The 20017-nt window shown below is 44.5% G+C and overlaps 1 protein-coding gene across 1 annotated transcript in view; it reads right to left on the reverse strand.

Annotated features, from left to right (window-relative positions):
* Window positions 1-1970: 1970 nt before the first annotated feature.
* psmd10 (proteasome 26S subunit, non-ATPase 10) overlaps window positions 1971-20017 on the reverse strand; it is a 33564-nt gene continuing 15517 nt past the window's right edge. Inside the window, exons 4-5 of the mRNA XM_086000645.1 lie at window positions 15828-15994; window positions 1971-3801 (exon numbers count right to left, since the gene is read on the reverse strand). Coding sequence (XP_085856771.1) covers window positions 3648-3801; window positions 15828-15994 — 321 coding nt within the window. The 3' untranslated portion in view covers window positions 1971-3647. The remainder of the gene's footprint in view (window positions 3802-15827; window positions 15995-20017) is intronic.

The following is a 20017-nucleotide window of genomic DNA, read 5'->3' on the forward strand; positions in this document are numbered from 1 at the left end:
TGCAAGGAAGTGCAAGTAAACTTCAGCTCACTGCTGACTATTAGTCACAGTCTGTGCCAGCCCTACTTATGTTGCATGGTAACTGTAGGTGACCTTTCGGCAGCTGGCACCAACTGTCTGATGACCTGGTCCCCGTTAACATGGTTGCCCATGGTTATTGCCTGGTTGATGTGTCAGGGCCTGCAAAAATGGTGGCATCTTGGCAGGTGTGGACAATCAGGCTAAGCTGGCTGTTGATTAAACTGGCATGCCTTCTTTCAAACATAGAAACATAGAAGATAGGAGCAGGAGTAGGCCATTCGGCCCTTCGAGCCTGCTCCGCCATTCAATGAGATCATGGCTGATCATCCAAATTCAGTACCCTGTCCCTGCCTTCTCCCCATATCCCTTTAGCCTCAAGAAATATATCCAACTCTTTCTTGAATATATTTAATGAACTGGCCTCCACCGCCCTCTGTGGCAGAGAATTCCACAGGTTCACCACTCTCTGGGTGAAGAAATTCCTCCTCATTTCAGTCCTAAATGGCTTACCCCTTATCCTTAGACTATGACCCCTGGTTCTGGACTCCCCGGCCATCAGAAACATCCTTCCTGCATCTAGTCTGTCCAGACCTGACAGAATTTTATAGGTTTCGATGAGATCCCCTCTCAATCTTCTAAACTCCAGTGAGTATAAGCCCAATCGACACAATCTCTCCTCATACATCATTCCTGCCATCCCAGGTATCAGCCTAGTGAATCTTCGCTGCACTCCCTCCATAGCAAGAACGTCCTTCCTCAGGTAAGGCGACCAAAACTGCACACATTACTCAAGGTGCGGTCTCACCAAGGCCCTGTACAACTGCAGCAAGACATCCTTGTTCCTGTACTCGAACCCTCTTGCTACGAAGGCCAACATACCATTTGCTTTCTTAACCGCCTGCTGCACCTGCATGCTTACCTTCAGCGACTGGTGCACAAGGACACCCAGGTCTCTTTGCACTTCCCCTTCTCCCAATCTATTGCCATTCAAACAATAATCTGCCTTCCTGTTTTTGCCACCAAAGTGGATAGCCTCACATTTATCCACATTATAGTGCATTTGCCATGTTTCTGCCCAATCACCCAACCTGTCCAAATCGTACTGGAGTTTCCCGACATCCTCCTCACAGCTTACCCTCCCAGGAACCAGCAGATAGAGTCCAGCTCAGTAACTAGATGAGAAGTGAGGCATGCCCCTGGAAACCAGCCAAGCATAGCTCAGGCCCAGAAGCCAGTGGAGCAGCTTGAATGGAGATCAGAAGCAAAGGCCAAAGTGTTGCCTTGGAAGGGCAGGATCTCAAGTTCGCAGAAGGTGGAAGTTAGACAATCAGGATTTGAACCCAGAAACTGGAGGAGTTGGAGTTTGATACAGGCACTGGTTTATGAGCACAGTAAGATTCAGGAATCTAGTAGTGGAGTGAAGCCTAGGAATCAGCTGAGGACTGGGGTCCATCTCAAGAATCAGAACAGCTAGTATGGACTCCAGCAGTAGAGACAGTATTTCCTGAGGGCTTGGACCATCGTCCTCAGATGAATCTGGGATTGGGCAACCAGGAGGTAGCAGAGCAGCAAAGATTGATCCAAGAGCCAGTGGAAGAGTGCAGTAGGTGGTGCGAGGTCTAGGAGCCAGTGGCACAGTGGGGTTTGATTCAGTAATGCAGGGGAATAGTAGTGCAAAGCCCAGGAACCTGAGGGGCAATGGAATACAATCCTCTTAATATGAGGCAGGAGCAGGTCATGTGTATCACCACCTAGCCAAATGTCACTTTTTATGGACAAGCTTAGCCCATAGTTTTCCCAGAACCAACCAAGGCCAGCCAAGCTCCTCTGATGTGTGCAGAATGCAAAAGAACGATCAGATTACCCATTGTCATATTCCACAAACATAAATACAGGCACTTATGGAAAGAGATTCAGGATTTTTTTTTAGATAAAAGGAAAAACAGCAATGATTGTGTACACATCTTTATTACAGGAACCATATTCAGTACACACCAAGACATATGGGTGTACAGTAAGTTGCAAGAGAAGCAGCTCTTTCAATCAAATTTCATCTTCCAAGTATGATCTGCTGTGTAAGCACAAGTTCAATATTATCTTACATATCAAAGGTTCCCTCAGGAACCTGTTTTCATCCATCCAGAACTGACAATAGTAACAGATGATGCCCAGTAAATATACAACCTATTATTTTGTTTTAACATTAGCTCCTACACTAATGCATTGTACTGGACATTTCTAGCTGTGAAATCAACATGAACGTTAACACCGCACAGAATCAGCAGATATCCTTAGAAAGCATCAACAACAGAACAAAACTAGAGAGCCTTTAGTTTTCAATATTTTGTAGTTTTGCTCCTTCTTGCTGTCTGGGTTCCAACGGTAAGAGAGGCAGCAGTCCAAAGGTGATGAGCAGTAACTCCATTAAACAGTGTGTTTAGTGCCAGTAGTAAGATGAAAATAAAAGAAATTTGTTAAAATTACTGTTTCACATTGATGATTCCTTTCTTCCCTCCCCCAACTCTCCAAAAGGATAGTCACAGAGAAGGCTCCTCAGCCCCAAATGAAAATAGGATAGTCACACAGGCAGTCAGCAATGATGACTAGTACCCAAATAAATGTTAGACCACAATAAGGACAAGATCACTGCTGCAGCTGCAGAGAAGTCTGCTATTCTCAATTCATTCATTAGCAGTGTCCATTAATATTATGTTTTCTTCCACTGTTTGTAACAATAATTGAGCCTTGGTAATGACTTTTTAAAAACTGCAAACAGTTTTGTTGCTGATACACAGAAGAGGCAGCTAGTCACCTCACTGGTATTTAACTAAATGATCTCGTGAGGTTGAGCCCATTGGAACAGTGAAGTTGAGCATATTTGGGGGGGGGGGGGGGAGGGAGGAGGAAAAGGGGGAATGGCGTATTAAGAGGTCTAAGCAGAAATCTATCGGGTGGAAAAGTTGGGAGGGGAGAGGAGAAAGGATTCACAAGTCATTTTATTTGGAAAATTAATAATTTGAAGACAATCTCCAGAAATTTCCAGCCACTGCAAGTGTCTCAAGCGTTTTTTAAAGCATATCCTATGAGATACATTGGTGTGAAGCTGTACGTTACTGAACACGCTTCTATTTTTACATTTTCACATCTCGAGTTTTCCAGTGACATCTATCTTTCAAGCATTCAGGGGAGAACAATGACCATACCCAGCAATTTAAGTATTTTGCTGCAACAACAGTGACTACCCCACACCGCTGCAAGTTTTGGTCATTGGATAATTTTGACACTGAAAGTGGAAAGAAGATTTATTCTGTGATCAGTGCTGATATCACTGCTTTGACAGGTCACTTGATGGTGCACATCTTGTTTCATGTTTGCAGAGCTCTTAAGACCAAGAATATTATACCAATGAGGCTGTGGTAAAAGGACTTTCCTTCAGGTACAAGTCTAAATACTTCATGAGTTGTAAGTAACACAACATGTGTTGTGCACATACTCGGAGAGATAGCAGGTACTGTAGTACACAACCAATACAAGCGCCCAGAATTTATTTTCCCCACCTTGCTCTTATTCGATGTTTTGAGGGAAACGCCAGAGTTCAGACTGGTGTCAGAAAACAACCCCCATTTTCAACCTTCTACCATTCTTCTCAGCTGTAAGCCAAGACCACCTTTAGCCATTTGCAGGGGTGTCTTTTCCTCCTTGTTCTCTATGTAGATGCTCGCTCCATTCTCCACCAGCAGCTTGGCTTCCTCAGCCCGCTCTTCATCACATGCCAAGTGTCTGCAAAGAGAATTTTAAATCAAAAAAGGTCTCATCTCACACTCGAGTCCAAATACAGTAGGCAGAAAGGTCAGCCATTTCAAGCTGTATATTTGCTGGCATTCTGTTTAAACAAAAACTTACAATGTTATAGTACCAGTTACCTGATATCGCATAACTGTAGAACGCATTCATTTATTTTTACTATTTCACAGATACACCATTACCACTGCATGCAATGGACAACAGTAGACTTTTAGCTCTAATTCTTGAGGGCGTATAGTTCCACAGGCAACAATTTTCAAGTGTAAATATTGGCAGTAAGTGTTAGTAGGCTACAGGTCCATGAGGAGGGGGTTGGGGGCATGACAGCCAGATCACCACATGTGCATTTTACAGTAGGGTTCACTGGATAGCAATCAGGACCACGAACTGAATCAGCTTTTTTCAATTCTCTAGCTCTAGGTGTACTGAACACATCACTGCCCTAGCGGAGATTAGCTTACTCAGCACAGGCCACCGATTGAACCAGGTTGGTATGGTTCAGTAGCACATTTACCCACTGATTATTGGGGTAGCCAAGAAATTGGGCCTGAATTTGCTGAAAATGGCCGCCATAGCAATGACGCATCTACAGTGTATGCCATTATAATGATGCAGAAATTCCTGGAAAGTATGGCGCGAGTGACTTACGTCATTACTTTCGCCATGCCATCATTAGCTGGGACTTTGGCACTGCCCCACTGAGATCCTCGCCAATAAAGTTGATCAGCTAATGATCATAGCTCCACCCCCCCCCCCCCACCCCCACCCCATATTAGCGATTGTGAATTTGCTGTATTTCAGCCAATGTTCACCTTGCTACCACTTAGACTGAACAATAATGGCGCTGGAGACCTGGCAACAGTGGGAGTTGTGCGTTTATTCAAGAAGATGGTTGCTTCTTATGCCGCATCATCCGCACTTAGTGCACACAAGATCAATCCGAAGAAAATCCCCAGACCCATTCTCATAAATCAAATTCAAAGCGCTATGAAATGTTTGAGACTTCATAAAAGGCGCAAAATAAATGAAAGTCTTTGTTCGTAGTTCTAAAATTTATAAATCGACAACCCAACATGCATTTAATCACTAAGTAATAACGAAGAAAGTAAAACATGAAGAAAATGTACCCTCCGTAAAATAATACATCAGGTGCAATTAGAAACTGAAGTCAACTGCATTCACTTTTTGAGTTTGTCCAGTTTGGGAGGTTTTTGGCACTTTCAGAATTGATTAAATGTCAACAATAAATGGAGAAGTGAAAATGAGCGGTTATCACTAGTAGGAACGTCAACACCAACAGAGAACTGGTCATGTTTCAGAGACTGCTCTCGCTGTCGAACAGTTCAGCATTTTCTAGTTAAAATCTACTTGTTTAAGGAGGCTTAAATTTTATGACATCAGAATGTCACGTATCAGCAAATAGGTGCACAGTGGATATTATCTTAATTAGGATAATTTATGTGACAGTCCTCTTGGCGCCACGTACAAGTGAGAATGATCGCAATTCCAGCGTTTATAGTACGGTTTCCTTTTTAAAATATTTAGATTTAGTGTGTAGCCATGGGTAAACTTCTTAGATATTCCTAAATGCCAGTTTCCCTAAATGGCCATTTACAAAGCAGATACAATCCCCGGCCCCTTTGATCTGTATCAGACATTGCCTGCACCCCTTCTGACTTACTGCAGTGTATTCCAACCAGTTCTCCAGAAATTTGTGGCGTAAATTTACCACTGGAGGATCGGAGAGTAGAGGTCTAACTACAGGGAACTCTGTTATCCGGCACCGACGGGCTGCCGGTCGATTAAAAACTCCGGATTACGGAGAGGTATACCTACCAAGGTACGAGAGCCCCGTACACGGCCACAGGTGCAGGAGCCCCGGTTACACGGCCACTTGTGCAGGAGTCCCGGTTACATGGCCACAGATCCAGGAACCCCGGTTACATGGCCACTAATATACAGTAAAACTTACCTGAACCTACTTCTGAATTTTGCCGGTTAATAGAGATTTCCGGATATTTAGGTGCCGGTTAAAAGAGAGTTTCCTGTAATGCCGTTTGTTGCCAATATTGCTGTTGCAGCTATTTCCAGACCAATATTTTGAACTTTATTATAAATAATGGACTTACAGGGGTCAGTAATAGGCCCACTGCTTTTCTTGATATATATTAATGATTTGGACTTAGGGGTACAGGGCACTATTTCAAAATTTGCAGATATCACAAAACTTGGAAGTATAGTGAACAGCGAGGAGAATAGGGATAGACTTCAAGAGGACAGACAGGCTGGTGCAATGGGCGGACATGTGGCAGATGAAGTTTAACGCAGAAAAGTGCGAAGTGATACATTTTAGTAGGAAGAACGAGGAGAGGCAATAGAAACTAAAGGGTACAATTCTAAAGGGGGTACAGTAACAGAGAGACCTGGGGGTATATGTGCACAAATCATTGAAGGTGGCAGGGCAGGTAGAGAAAGCGGTTAAAAAAGCATACGGGATCCCGGGCTTTATAAACAGAGGCATAGAATACAAAAGCAAGGAAGTTATGATGAACCTTTATAAAACACTGGTTCGGCCACAACTGGAGTATTGTGTCCAAATAGAAACACAGAAAAATAGGAGCAGGAGTAGGCCATTTGGCCCTTCAAGCCTGCTCCGCCATTCAATATCATGGCTGATCCTCTATCTCAATACCATATTCCCGCTCTCTCCCCATACCCCTTGATGCCTTGTGTCTAGAAACCTATCTATCTCATTCTTAAATATATTCAGTGACTTGGCCTCCACAGCCTTCTGTGGTAGAGAATTGCATAGGTTCACCACCCTCTGAATGAAGAAATTTCTCCTCATCTCAGTCCTAAATATCCTACCCCATATCCTGAGACTGTGGCCCTTCGTTCTAGGCCCCCCAGCCAGGGGGAACATCCTCCCTGCATCCAGTCCGTCTAGCCCTGTCAGAATTTTATACGTTTCAATGAGATCCCCTCTCATTCTTCTAAACTCTAGTGAAACAGGTCTAGTCGACCCAATCTCTCCTCATATGACAGTCCTGCCATCCCAGGAATCAGTCTGGTGAACCTTCGCTGCACTCCCTCTATGGCAAGTATATCCTTTCTTAGGTAAGGAGATCAAAACTACACACAGTACACCAGGTGTGGCCTCACCAAGGCCCTGTACAACTGTAGTAAGACATTCTTGCTCCTGTACTCAAATCCTTTTGCAATGAAGGCCAACATACCTTCCTAACTGCTTGCTGCACCTGCATGTTTGCTTTCAGTGGTGTTCTTTACCCTTATGCAAATAAGGGGCTTAACACCCGTTTGAGGTCCCCTCTCTAAGATGGCAGCCAGCGCCATCATGAACTGTACTCGGGGAAACCAGCCCTAGGAATCACCTGCAACAAAGGTGGTAAGTAACTTACCTGAATGTGGAGCCCAGAGGTAACTACCTCCCCCCCCCCCCCCAATCGGCACTGTTCCCGAGCCCCGACCTACTCTCCGCCTCGGCCCCCGCCCCACAAATCCCGGACCCCTGATCGGCCCTGCAATTCCTGGACCTGACCCGCGGCCCTGATCCCGACCCCACATAATGGAGGGCCTCTCTGACTCTAGCAGTGGCCTGATATCGCACAACTCTTTGCCGTTGGGCTCTGATGCCACGTCGTTCCCATTATAACGAGGCCCGAGGCCCAATATCTGGGGAGCCTCGCCATTCTGGCGCAAGAAATTGCAGCTTCTTCAAAAACATTACCATCAGCCAACCCCGATTATGATTGTCTTAATAAGTTATGTTTTGAGACCTTGTGCTGCACGACTTATCCCACACTGTATGTTTGATGTTAGAATGAAAGCACAGATCAGAAAGCCTCGAAGTACTTTATAGCCAATTAATTATTTTGAAGTGTAATCTTTGTGGTTATGTGGTCAAATGCAGACGACAATTTTTCACACAAATACCAAAAAATGTAAATGATCAGTTAGTCTCCGAGGTGATGTTGGGTTGAGGGATGAAGACATTCGGAGTATTCCCTGGTCTGCTTCGATTAGTGCCATGGGATCTTTTACATCTACCTGAAGAGGAAAATGGGGCTTTAACATCTCAGTGCTACAATGAATTTGCGGATTAGATAATGTGCTCGAGACCTTGAATCCATGACCTTTTGACAACGGTAAAAGTGCCACCACTAGCCAAACTGGTCTTGGTGGTGCGAGAGATTATGTCGCACCAATATCAGGTGTGAAATACAAGGAGTTGACAGCAAGATTACTTGATGCAGTGGTCTCACATCATTATTACTATACACTGGCTCAGCTAGGTTCACGGACTCCCAGGCTGCTTGCCTTTTCTGCGGCCTGGTGGAGGCCGTATAGCACGTGTACGTAGAGTGTGAGAGGTTGCAGCCCCATATTCCATTATTTGAAGGGGCTGCTCCTCGATTTTTGGCTGCACTTCAGTCCCACGCTCCTGATCTTTGGTCACCTGGTGCGGAGGGGAGTGGGCAGGTCGGGGGACCTCCTCGTAGGACTGCTCCTGGGCCTGGCCAAAGTGGCCATTAACTGTTCCAGGCAGCGGACGGTCGTTTGGCCCGACTGCCTGCCTCTCTTCTGTGGCCACGTTCATGCCCAGGTGGCCCTGGAGACAGAGCACGCGGTGTCCGCTGGCACGCTCGAGGCCTTCCGCAACCGGTGGGCACCACAGGGACTGGAGTGCCTCATCACCCCGGCCAACCAAATTTTAATTTAATTTGTTAAGTTTTATTTAATGGTTTTTTAAGTTACAGTTTATTTGTTTATGGTCCATATACAAAAAAAGAGTACACACTGGCTCAGGTACAAAGTACAGCCAGTACAAAAAAAAATCTACACACATTGGCTTAAGGACAGAAAACAGTGTGTTGTGGTACAGGAAACTTTGTGCTATCCAGCACCGACGGGACCGAGCTGTTGCCGTCCCATCAAAACTGCCGGACAAACCAGCGCTAATGTTGAAACATACGGAGATTTTGAGCTCCGTATCTGGCAACAAACCCTTCTAAACAGTCGGCCGTACCTTGCAAGCGTCTCTGTAGCTTAGCAACAGCTTCAGCGAGACCTTGCAGAGCCTGACTGGTGGAAAAAAAAGCAACAAAAAGAAAAAAAACCTAACTAAACGGCTCCTGATCAATATACACTTAATGGCACAGTTTTAAAGAGTGTGCAGGGACAGAGGGACCTGGGAGTTAATGTGCATAGGTCCCTGAAGGTGGCAGGACATATTGAGAGAGTGGTTAACAAAACATATGGGATCTTGGGCTTCATAAATAGAAGTATTGAGTACAAAAGTAGAGAAGTTATGCTGAACCTTTATAAAGCGCTGGTTAGGCCACAACTGGAGTATTGCGTCCAGTTCTGGTCATCACACTTTAGGAAGGATGTGAAGGCCCTCGAGAGGGTGCAGAGGAGATTTACCAGAATGGTTCCGGGGATGGGGGATCTTAGCTACAAGGACAGGTTGGAGAAGCTGGATTTGTTTTCATTAGAGCAAAGGAGGTTGAGGGGTGATTTGATAGAGGTGTACAAGATTATGACGGGTTTGGATAGGCTAGACGGGGAAAGGCTGTTCCCACTAGTTGATGGTACAAGGACTAGGAGAAACAGATTTAAGGTTTTGGACAAGAAATACAGGGGGAACGTGAGGAAAAACTTTTTTTTACGCAGCGAGTGGTGAGGACCTGGAACTCGCTGCCGACGGAAGTGGTGGAAGCGGAGACACTCAATGTTTTCAAGGGAAGACTGGATAGGCACTTGAGGGAAATAAACTTGCAGGGCTATGGTGATAGAGCGGGGGAATGAGACTGACTGGATTGCTCTACAGAGAGCCGGCACGGACTCGATGGGCTGAATGGCCTCCTTCTGTGCCGTTATGACTATGACATTAGTGTGTCTGCTGCAGCGCTGTTTGCATGTCTGAAGTGGAGACCAGGTTGCACTCGCTCCCTGTGCTATATCCTGCTCCCTTTGCCTGCACAGACCTGTCGCGGTGTCTAGCCCATACTCTGCACTGCCCCTACCACCATCGACTTGGCTTTTTCATTACAAAAATGCAGTCTGTTTGATAGACAACAGCTTAGGAAACAGACAATGTGGGGTAGGGTTTCCACGCAGGCTCTCCCAATCGCCCACCGTAACTTCAGCAGAAACACCAGAGAAATGGCAGAAGTGCCTGTTTGAGCCATTCACTGGGGTTCCAGCGTAATTTACTGCAGGAGATAATGGAAAGCCCCATCGGAAATTCCAGGCGTACAGCCATTGCAGGTATCAGGGGGATAGTAATATGTTGAACACCTGAAATTGCATCCTGGTTTACTGGCTCGTTTTGTTCATGGTCAGTGTTCAGTGTCAGCTGTTGCTCAGTGGGTAGCACTCTCGCCTCGGAGTCAGAAGGTTGTGGGTTCTAGTCCCACTCCAGGGACTTGAGCAAATAAAGCTAGGCTGACATTCCAGTGCAGTGCTGAGGGAGTGCTGCACTGTCGGAGGAGCCGTCTTTCAGATGAGACATTAAACCGAGACCCAGTCTGCTCTCTCAGGTGGACGTAAAAGATCCCATGGCACTATTTCGAAGAAGAGCAAGGGAGTTATCCCCGGTGTCCTAGCCAATACTTATCCCTCAATCAACGTAACAAAAAAAAATGATCTGGTCATTATCACATTGCTGTTTGTGGGAGCTTGCTGTACACAAATTGGCTGCTGCATTTCCCACATTACAACAGTGACTACACTTCAAAAGTACTTCATTGGCTGTAAAGCGCTTTGAGATGTCCAGTGGTCATGAAAGGCGCTATATAAATGCAATTCTTTTTATGGTTTTCAATGGAGTGATCACATTAAAAGTCACTTAGATTGCTTCAATAGGTATTTGGTGTCCATCTTGCCCCTTTGATTAGGTGTGCTTTCCTCCATTTTCAGTAAGCTGTTTACATCAAGGACAAGGGCAGCAGGCGCATGGGAACACCACTACCTCCAAGTCACACACCATCCTGACTTAGAATTATATGGCCGATCCTTCATCGTCACTGGGTCAAAATCCTGGAACTCCCTAACCTAACAGCACTGTGGGAGTACCATCACCACACGGACTGCAGCGGTTCAAGAAGGCAGCTCACCACCACCTTCTCAAGGGTAACTAGGGATCGGCAATAAATGCTGGCCTTGCCAGCGTCGCCCACATCCCATAAACAATTTTTTTAAATTTTTTTTTTTTTTTTTTTAAATGCAGATTTAATGGCCCAGATTTTCCATTCCCCATGACGGCGTCTAAAAGGCCTCGCAAGTTCCGGGTTACCGCATGCGCAAAAACCTGGAACGTGCGATCAGTTAAGGTTCGCCTGGACAGATCTACTGCACCAACCCAAAAATCACTTTCACTGGCACAGAGTTGGGCTATTTGCCCAACTACTGCCCAGCAAATGCCCACAAAACCCTTAGACCTGGTAAAAACAGGCGTAGGGCCTGCTTTCACCAGTGTAAAGGTAAAATTTAAAAAATTTAAAAATCATACACAAACATTTAAAATGAGTTTGTAAATTTTGGCCCGGATTAAAATGTTTAAAAATATTTTTCAAAAATGTAATTAAAAAAAAAAAAATATAGTAAATGCTTCATTAAAAGGACCTTTAATCAAATTTGAAAATGGGAACATTTATTTTTATTCCAGTTGTGTAAATTACAGGAAACTCTCGTTTAAACAGCACCTAAATATCCAGAATTCTCTATTAACCAGCAAAATTCATATTCCGAAAACAACACCTCAAATAACCGGCAATGTTGCCGAGTCTGAGTCAGAGTCTCCCGTGGTGGCCGAGTTAGTCAGTGGGGGGTAGTTCTCCAAACTGCCACTACTCGGCTTCTTGGCGCTGTCGGAAGTCCGAACACCTCAATAACAGGAGCCTGACTCTCCCACGCTGTATACAGTTGTTTACTGTACAGGAAACTTTGTGATATCCGGCACCGACGGGACCGAGCTGTTGCCGTCCCATCAAAACTGCCGGACAAACCAGCACTAATGTTAAAATATACGGAGCTTTTGAGCTCCGTATCTAGCAACAAACCCTGTTGCTTAGCAACAGCTTCTAAACAGTCGGCCGTACCTTGCAAGCGTCTATGTAGCTAAGCAACAGCTTCACCTAGACCTTGCAGAGCCTGACTGGTGAAAAAAAGGCAATGAAAAGAAAAAAAACCTAACGAAACGGCTCCTGATTTTTGCCGGTGGATCGAGCATTCCGGACAGTTAACCTCCGGATAAACCAAAGTTTCCTGTATAAGTTTTGTTTTACTGTTAAGTAATTAAAGAGTTATGGATTACCCTCAACTGGCAGTACTGTATTTAATCAAGCATTCTGTAGGTGAGTACCCAATTACTGTATACTGCACATTTCTTGATTTTTTAAATTTTTGTTTGTTAAAAATAGCTTCGGTAGATAACCCTCTCCGTCATCCGGAAATTTTAATCAACCGGCACCACCCCGGTCCCTATGGTGCCGGATACCAAAGAGTTTCCTGTATTAAGGATTGGGTTCATGCTCATGGGGGTTCCGTTCGTAAATGAAATCCCCCTTCCCACGTATTCCCAGGGACGCTTCCGAACTGCATGCGTCCCTGGGATCCGTGGGCCTTTACGCAGGTGTACGCCTGCAGGCCCAGAACCCAAAGTCTCCGAAGCCCGGGAGCCAATAGGTAGATGTAAATGATTTTTTTTTTATATATAAATCGGGTTAGAGGTGTACTCCGGAGGTACGCCCTCCGACTGCAAATTCCGGCCCAAAGTCATCACCTTGGAAACAATTTCTGGGAAGCTTAGTCATTATCTAATATGTTTTATGGACGTTTGACAGCTTGATACAATAGGAAAGATACACATTTAATTTCCTTTGTTCACTTGTTGTACATCAAAGGAGTTAGAAGGTGCATCTTCAACAGGGTTGCCCCAGTTCAGCCCTTCGGAGCCCAGCAAGACAATGAAAGAGGCGCACAACGGGTTTCTTGGAAGGTTAGTAGTGAAACATCAAGAAAGGTTATGGTCGGGGACCTAGCTCCAGGTCCAGTTTTACATTGATTTTTTAGCACAGGACTGCCTTTTCTATGTTGCAAGGAGGAAGATGGCCTACTTCCACTGTGCCTACCTCTGCTCCAGCTCAGACCATTCTCTGCTGAAACCCTCATGCATGCCTTTGTACTTCCAGACTTAATTACTTCAATCCTCTCCTGGTCCGCCTCCCATTTCCCACACTCCATAAAGTTCAACTCATCCAAAATTTGTATCCTGTCACGCTCACCCATCAATCCTGTCTTCGATGACCTACATTAATGTCCATTCCCCCAGCACCTCAGATTTAACATCATCATCCGTGTGCTTAAAGCCCTCCGTGATTTCACCCTGTAGCCCTAACCCTCCAGATCATACCCTCCCAACGCTCGGTTTCTCGGACTCCACCCTCTTGTGCACCAACCACCTCCTTTTGCCCCATCATTTGCAGCCATCTAGGTCCCAGTCTCTGGAATTCCCTTCCTAAACTCTTCCGCTTCTTCAATCTCCTTTAAGACTTTCTTTAAAATTCACCTCTTTAACCAAACTTTTGGTCATCCCTCCTAATGTCGCCTTCCTTGGCTCAGCATCCACTTTCCTCAGGCCTCTGAAGCATGTTAGGAAATGTTTCTACGTTACAAGGTGCAATATAAAGTGGAAGTTTCTGTTTCTATTTGATCCCTGACTGGCATCAATTACTTAAATATTGGGCAAGTAAAGTTACACTCTAGTTTATAGGACATGAGGGCTTACTTACAGGAGTGGTGTTTGCCACTGAACACGAGGACAATATTGGAGATAAAAGTTCAAAACCAGTTTGGTTGCTACTGGGCCAATGAAATGGTGAGTAAACAAAACCCAATGATCACATAATTACTATTGCTCAATGAGAAAGTGGTCAGGTGATTAATGTTGGCCAATGAGACAACTAGAAAGCAGCACATGATTACTTTTGGCCAGTAAGCTGGTTCATAAGCAACTCAGTAGTTTTATTTTTAACTAATATACTAGCAGATCCCCTGTGGCATTCATTGCCCATGGTGAGTCAGAGGTTAGGCCATTGCAATGGATGGATTACATAGTTGGTGAAAGAATTTGGAAAAATATTTGAGACAAACGTGTTCAGAGATAGTGAAGCAAGTCTTTTTTGACCAGTTCTTGGAAACTTAAGTGTGATGGACACTCATCAAATGCAAAATTACATACATTGAGTGCCTTGTGGCATTGGTCATGATAAGTAGGATGCTATGCTGTTTTATAAAGGACATATCATGACATTATGTTGTATTGCCGATCCTTCATCGTCACTGGGTTAAAATCCTGGAACTCCCTTCCTAACAGCACTGTGGGAGAAACATAGAAGATAGGAGCAGGAGTAGGCCATTCGGCCCCTCGAGCCTGCTCCGCCATTCAATGAGATCATGGCTGATCATCCAAATTCAGTACCCTGTCCCTGCCTTCTCTCCATATCCCTTGATCCCTTTAGCCTTAAGAAATATATCCAACTCCTTCTTGAATATATTTAATGAATTGGCCTCTACTGCCTTCTGTGGTAGAGAATTCCACAGGTTCACCACTCTCTGGGTGAAGAAATTCCTCCTCATCTCTGTCCTAAATGGCTTACCCCTTATCCTTACTGTGACCCCTGGTTCTGGACTCCCCGACCATCGGGAACATCCTTCCTGCATCTAGTCTGTCTAGTCCTGTTAGAATTTTAAGTTTCAATGAGATCCCCTCTCATTCTTCTAAACTCCAGCGAGTGTAAGCCCAATCGACCCAATCTCTCCTCATATGTCATTCCTGCCATCCCAGGTATCAGCCTGGTGAATCTTCGCTGCACTCTCTCCATGGCAAGAACAACCTTCACCACACGGACTGCAGCGGTTCAAGAAGGTGGCTCACCTCCAATCTTCTCAAGGGCAATTAGGGATGGGCAATAAATGCTGGCCTTGCCAGCGACACCCACATCCCATAAACAATTTTTAAAAAAACTCTATTAAATTGGAGCCGTGTCCCCAATACCCAGAAAACCAAGTTCTTAAGTAAACAGAGACGTAGGTTATTCAGAGTTCATAGAATGGTTACAACACAGAAGGAGGCCATTCGGCCCATCGAGCCCATGCTAGTTCTCTGCAACAACACTTCAGCTAGACCCACTCCCCACCCTTTGCCTGTAGCTCTGCAATTTTAATTGTTATTTAGTCAGAAAATGTCGGGGGTTGAATTATGCTTACAAGTTTGAAGCTAGAGGTTAGAAATGCAGGTCAGAGCAAAAAGCAATTTCTAATGTTACAAATGTAAAAAAAAAGCAAGACGCCTGCACATGTGACTGTTTAATGTCTGTGTACGGTGGTGTACAGCTTTAAATATGGTTAGCAGATCTTCCATGGCATTGCTCAGTAAGTAGGTAATATGGGACAGGGGGCAGACAAAGGTGTTGTACGATAGTCGGGGGGGGGGGGGGGGGATGTTGTGCTAGTTTGGGCCAATTAGGATTGTTATGAAGCAGGTGTGTTTTGATTGGATCCTGGAAATTTGTCTTTCCATGATTGTTTTTTGCTACTGCGAACTTGAAAACAAAGCACTGGTACGTTGACCACAATTTGTGCGCTAGCTCACCCTCTCTCGCAAAAACTAAGCACTTAATAATACCTTGTGTGAAACCTTCTTACAAAAACACCTTTTAAAATGAAATGATGCATGAAATTTGGCGAGAACTAGTATTTGTCAACATATTTAAATCACCTATATTCTATGATTATTAGTGATATATGTACAGATGACACGGGGGGGGGGCGGGTGGTGGTGGAGGAGGAGGCGGGGGGGGGGGGGAAAGAGAAAGAGAAGACAAAAGTTGTTTAGAGTTATACTTTAGTTTTTACCCTTATTTTAATACCCCTGTTCCACATGAACAACACCCCTTCAAAAGAAGCGAGGTACTTACAGTGGTGTATTTCCCTCCAAGTCCTGGAGGTTTGTAGAGGCTGTATGCTTCAGCAAGAGCTGTACAAGACGAAAGTTTCCTTTTGCTGAAGCTCTATGCAAGGGAGTGGAGTGGATATTGTCTGTAACATTCGGGTCTGCTCCATTCTCTAACAACATGCAAGCAATCTATAGCAACAGATAGTGAAAACAGAATTAGGGCTTTTAAAAAAAGCAGTTTGCTGCTTTACAATAATATAAACACAACATTAAAGGGTAGTGGCATTGAGCGGTGGGGTGCAGGATTTTCCCCGCACTGACTGCAGCCATGGAGAAGAGAAAAATAAAGGGGGAGTTATCAACATCACTAGCAACTAGCTGGCCAGGCATCGGATTGGCAACAGACTTGCCCTCCCAATCAACTACAGGAATACCTCTACAAGGATAGACAACCCAAAAAGCAACATAAAGACAATAATCCAATCAACCATCAAAATAAAACATAATACACTAGTAAATTGCCTGCTGCATTACCCATTTTAATATACAAGATAGTGACAAAGTTGGGAGACTTCAGAAACTCACTCCACAGCACCACCTACTCGCTGGAGCATACAACTAGAGTGTTACAGGCACTGTTTACATAGGTGGGAGGTGAAATTGGTTTTGAGCGGTAGCGATCACCCATTTTGTGCTACTGCCCAAGACCAATTTCACTCTCAGGATTTTCATTCTAAAATGTCTACATGGGCAATTTCAATGTTAATTATTGACATAAAAGTGCGACCCAAAATCAGGACAACAGCAACTGCATGCATACACAAGACTTTTTAAATACATAGTAAAAAAAATCTATTCAAGTTAGCTCCTCCAGTCTGTTCAGTTTTCAACTGGCTGTAGATGTGCTTTGAGTAAATTACAAGACACATGACTGATGGTAACCATGTCCTCTTTATAAATAGTCCTTCAGAGCCAAGCAATTTACATCTTATGACAAGTCACAAGTTATGGCGAGTGGCTTGAAACGCAATCTTAAAACGTTTGAATGACAGCCCAGTTCTCTAATGAGAGGACTTATTTTAATAAATCGAAGGTTCTTGTGGATTATTCAAGGTAGCTTTAGCAGTAGATCGCTGGGATCTTCTTCAGAGGGCAGGCACTGAATTCCAGCCACAAATGGATATGTGAACTCACCCTGGGGGGGCGGGAGTGATTGTGTCATGCATCATGAAAGCAGATTTGGTCAGGTGATCATTAAGTCAGACTGAAACTCACTCAGTTACGGCTGTTGAGATTATGAAAAGATGCTGTTTATAACCCTTTGAACCATTGAGCAGAAGTTACAGTGCTGGTTTTAAAAGCCCAAGCTCATTCTCACATCACAGCCGAGGGTGAGAGAGGCAGGACAAACATTTCAAAGTAAAAAGTATTCAGAACTAAGCATAATTGAGCATTATGTAAAGTGGTCATAGTGCAAGAGTGTAATGCACAAGTTAGACCAGGAAGCTTTGCATCCATGTTTGCATTTTTCAAGTAATAAATAGGTCAATTATCTTATAGAATACAAGTGAATTTAAGTGGGCCATATGGTCACAGTGCCATCAGCCAGCACTCTATGGTAAAGAATAATCTGAACTGGATTGAACTTTACCACCTCAACTGACAAACTTATCATTGGACCATCGCATGTTGGATAACGGATAGCTGGAGAGCTATTGTACCTCGTGGCTGACAAACGAGTCAGGTAGCGAGGCAGAAGTTAAGCCATTGTGCCATTCTGATATTATTCAGCCATGAACCTGAGTTTTGTCAAGATGTGTTTTATTCTCTCCACACACATGCATGCTAAAAGAGGTTTGTAGTCTCGAATACAAAACATGTAGACAAAAAGAAAAGGAAAAAAAAGCACAAGAGACTACGTGAAGTAGAGAATGCAAGCCAGAGCTTTCATGACAACCAACTGCGGAGTCAAATAATTCACTTGAGTAGGTGGGGGGAAATCACCACCAAACCCAGCGACAGATGCAAAGTTACAGATATTGAATTCTGGCAATGAGGTGATGCAGGAATCATGTCTGTTTTACTCCCATGTTTGCCTTTGTGGTGTTCTGGCTGTGCAGGGGGTCAGTGGGCCACGGAGATTACCTGCAGCTGGAGGAGGACTGCAGGAAAGTCGAGGGTCAGAGCGAGTATGGTGGAGCAAAAAGAGAGGTGGTTATAAAAAGAAAAAGCCACAGATTGCATCAGTAACAGGACGGCAGGGTGGAAGTGGATGGGTGACCAGGGAGCAAAACGTGTTCTTTGTGAAATGAAAAGTGGCCAGAGGTTGACTCAGCGAGAGGAGCAGAGCAGCCTGCTAGGGAAGCAGAGGAGTAAACGATGGAAGGCGTCAGGAAATGCCGAGGTCAGGAAGAGGGTCATGACAACAAGCAGCGGAGCTGGAGGATTTTTTCTGAGCAGCATCGTAATGAGTATGAACTAGGCTCTCTAAACATCCTTCGTACAGTGTGAAGCTCAAAACTCCACACAGTGCTCCAACTGTGGTCTCACTAAAGGTGTTACATACATTCACCATTACATATTTTATGCCATAAAGCCCAGTATTCCATTAGCTTTTTTTTTAAATGACCGTATCCACTTGAGATTGTTTTCCCCCACTGAACCTTCTGCTCTTCCACATCACTCAGCCTTGCCCCGTATAATGACTACTTTTATTATTTTTTTATCCAAAATGTAGTAGCTCACCTTGATTGACATTGAATTCTATCTGCCACTTTTTTGCCCATTCCAGCATCTTCTCTAGATCGACTTGCAGCTTCCTTTAGTCCGCAGGATTATTTACTATGACCCCATTTTAATATCATTTGCAAATTTAGACATCACTCTCTTTATTCCCAAGTCATTGACATACATTCTGACTAGGAGCAGTCCCATACAGAAGAACCCTGTGGCACACCACTACCACTTCAAACCACTGAGAAACTGCCCTTAACTCCTATTCTCCGTTTACTCCCTTCTAACCAGTTTTTAAATCCAATTTGCTACTTTTCCCTGAATTCCACACCCTTTAATCTTCTCCTATAGTCTCCTGTGTGGTACTGTGTCAAAGGCTTTCCGAAAGTCCACATCCACCAAATCTGTAGTCTCATCAAATAATTTTATCAGGTTCGTCGAGCAATCTTCCTTTCTGAAATCTACGTTGACTGCTACTAATTATTTTCTCTTCATCTAGATATTTCATGATTCAAAGATTCCAAAAAGTTTACTCCACGGATGTTAAAGTAACTACAGGAAACTCTCGTTTAAACGGCACCTAAATATCTGGAATTCTCTATTAACCAGCAAAATGCTCACTCCGAAAACAACACCTCAATAACCGGCAATGTTGCCGAGTCCGAGTCTCCCGCGGTGGCCGAGTTAGTCAGTGGGGATAGTTCTCCAAACTGCCACTACTCGGCTTCTTGGCGCTGTCTGGAGTCGGAACACCTCAATACCCCTGTAACAGGAGTCTGACTCTTCCCGCGCTGCCGGTAGTCTCTTCTGATCCGCTATTTTACAGGGGTACTGTGTGTCTCCCACGCTGCTGGTAGTCATTGCATTGCATTACCCTCAACTGGCAGTACTGTACTTAATCAAGCATCTTCCACCATCCATTTAACACAACATTCTGTAGGCGAGTACCCAGTTACTGTATACTGCACATTTCTTGATTTTTTAAAATTTTTCTTTGTTAAAAATAGCCTCGGTAGATAACCCTCTCCGTCATCCGGAATTTTTGATCAACCGGCAACACGCCGGTCCCGGATACCAAAGAGTTTCCTGTACTCTGTAATTACCTGGGTTAGCTCTGCACCCCTTTATGAAAATGGATACAAGGGCATTGGAGCTAGAGTGCCTGTAACCACTGTCTGACCTTATCGAACACACTTTAAAAAAAAAATGCAACGACGGTTCTGACTGGCAGCTGGCAGCTCGGCTCAGTTGGCAGCAAGGTTCAAGCCCTACTGTGGGCATCAGCACCTAATCTAGACTGACATTCCAGTGCCATACTGAGGGAGTGCTGCACTGTCAGTGCTGCCACCTTTTTTTGGAGAATACATTAAGTGGAAGCCTCGTCAGCCTGCTGGGGCAATGTAAAAGATTCGATCAGTCTGTTCAAAGATGGCTGGGGGTTCTCCTGGCATCCTGGCCAACATCCCTCCCTCAAACAAA

This window comes from Somniosus microcephalus, chromosome 1, assembly GCF_052327205.1.
Source record: "Somniosus microcephalus isolate GS21.2 chromosome 1, FLI_Smic_1.0, whole genome shotgun sequence".
In the NCBI taxonomy this organism is placed as follows: Eukaryota; Metazoa; Chordata; class Chondrichthyes; order Squaliformes; family Somniosidae; genus Somniosus; species Somniosus microcephalus.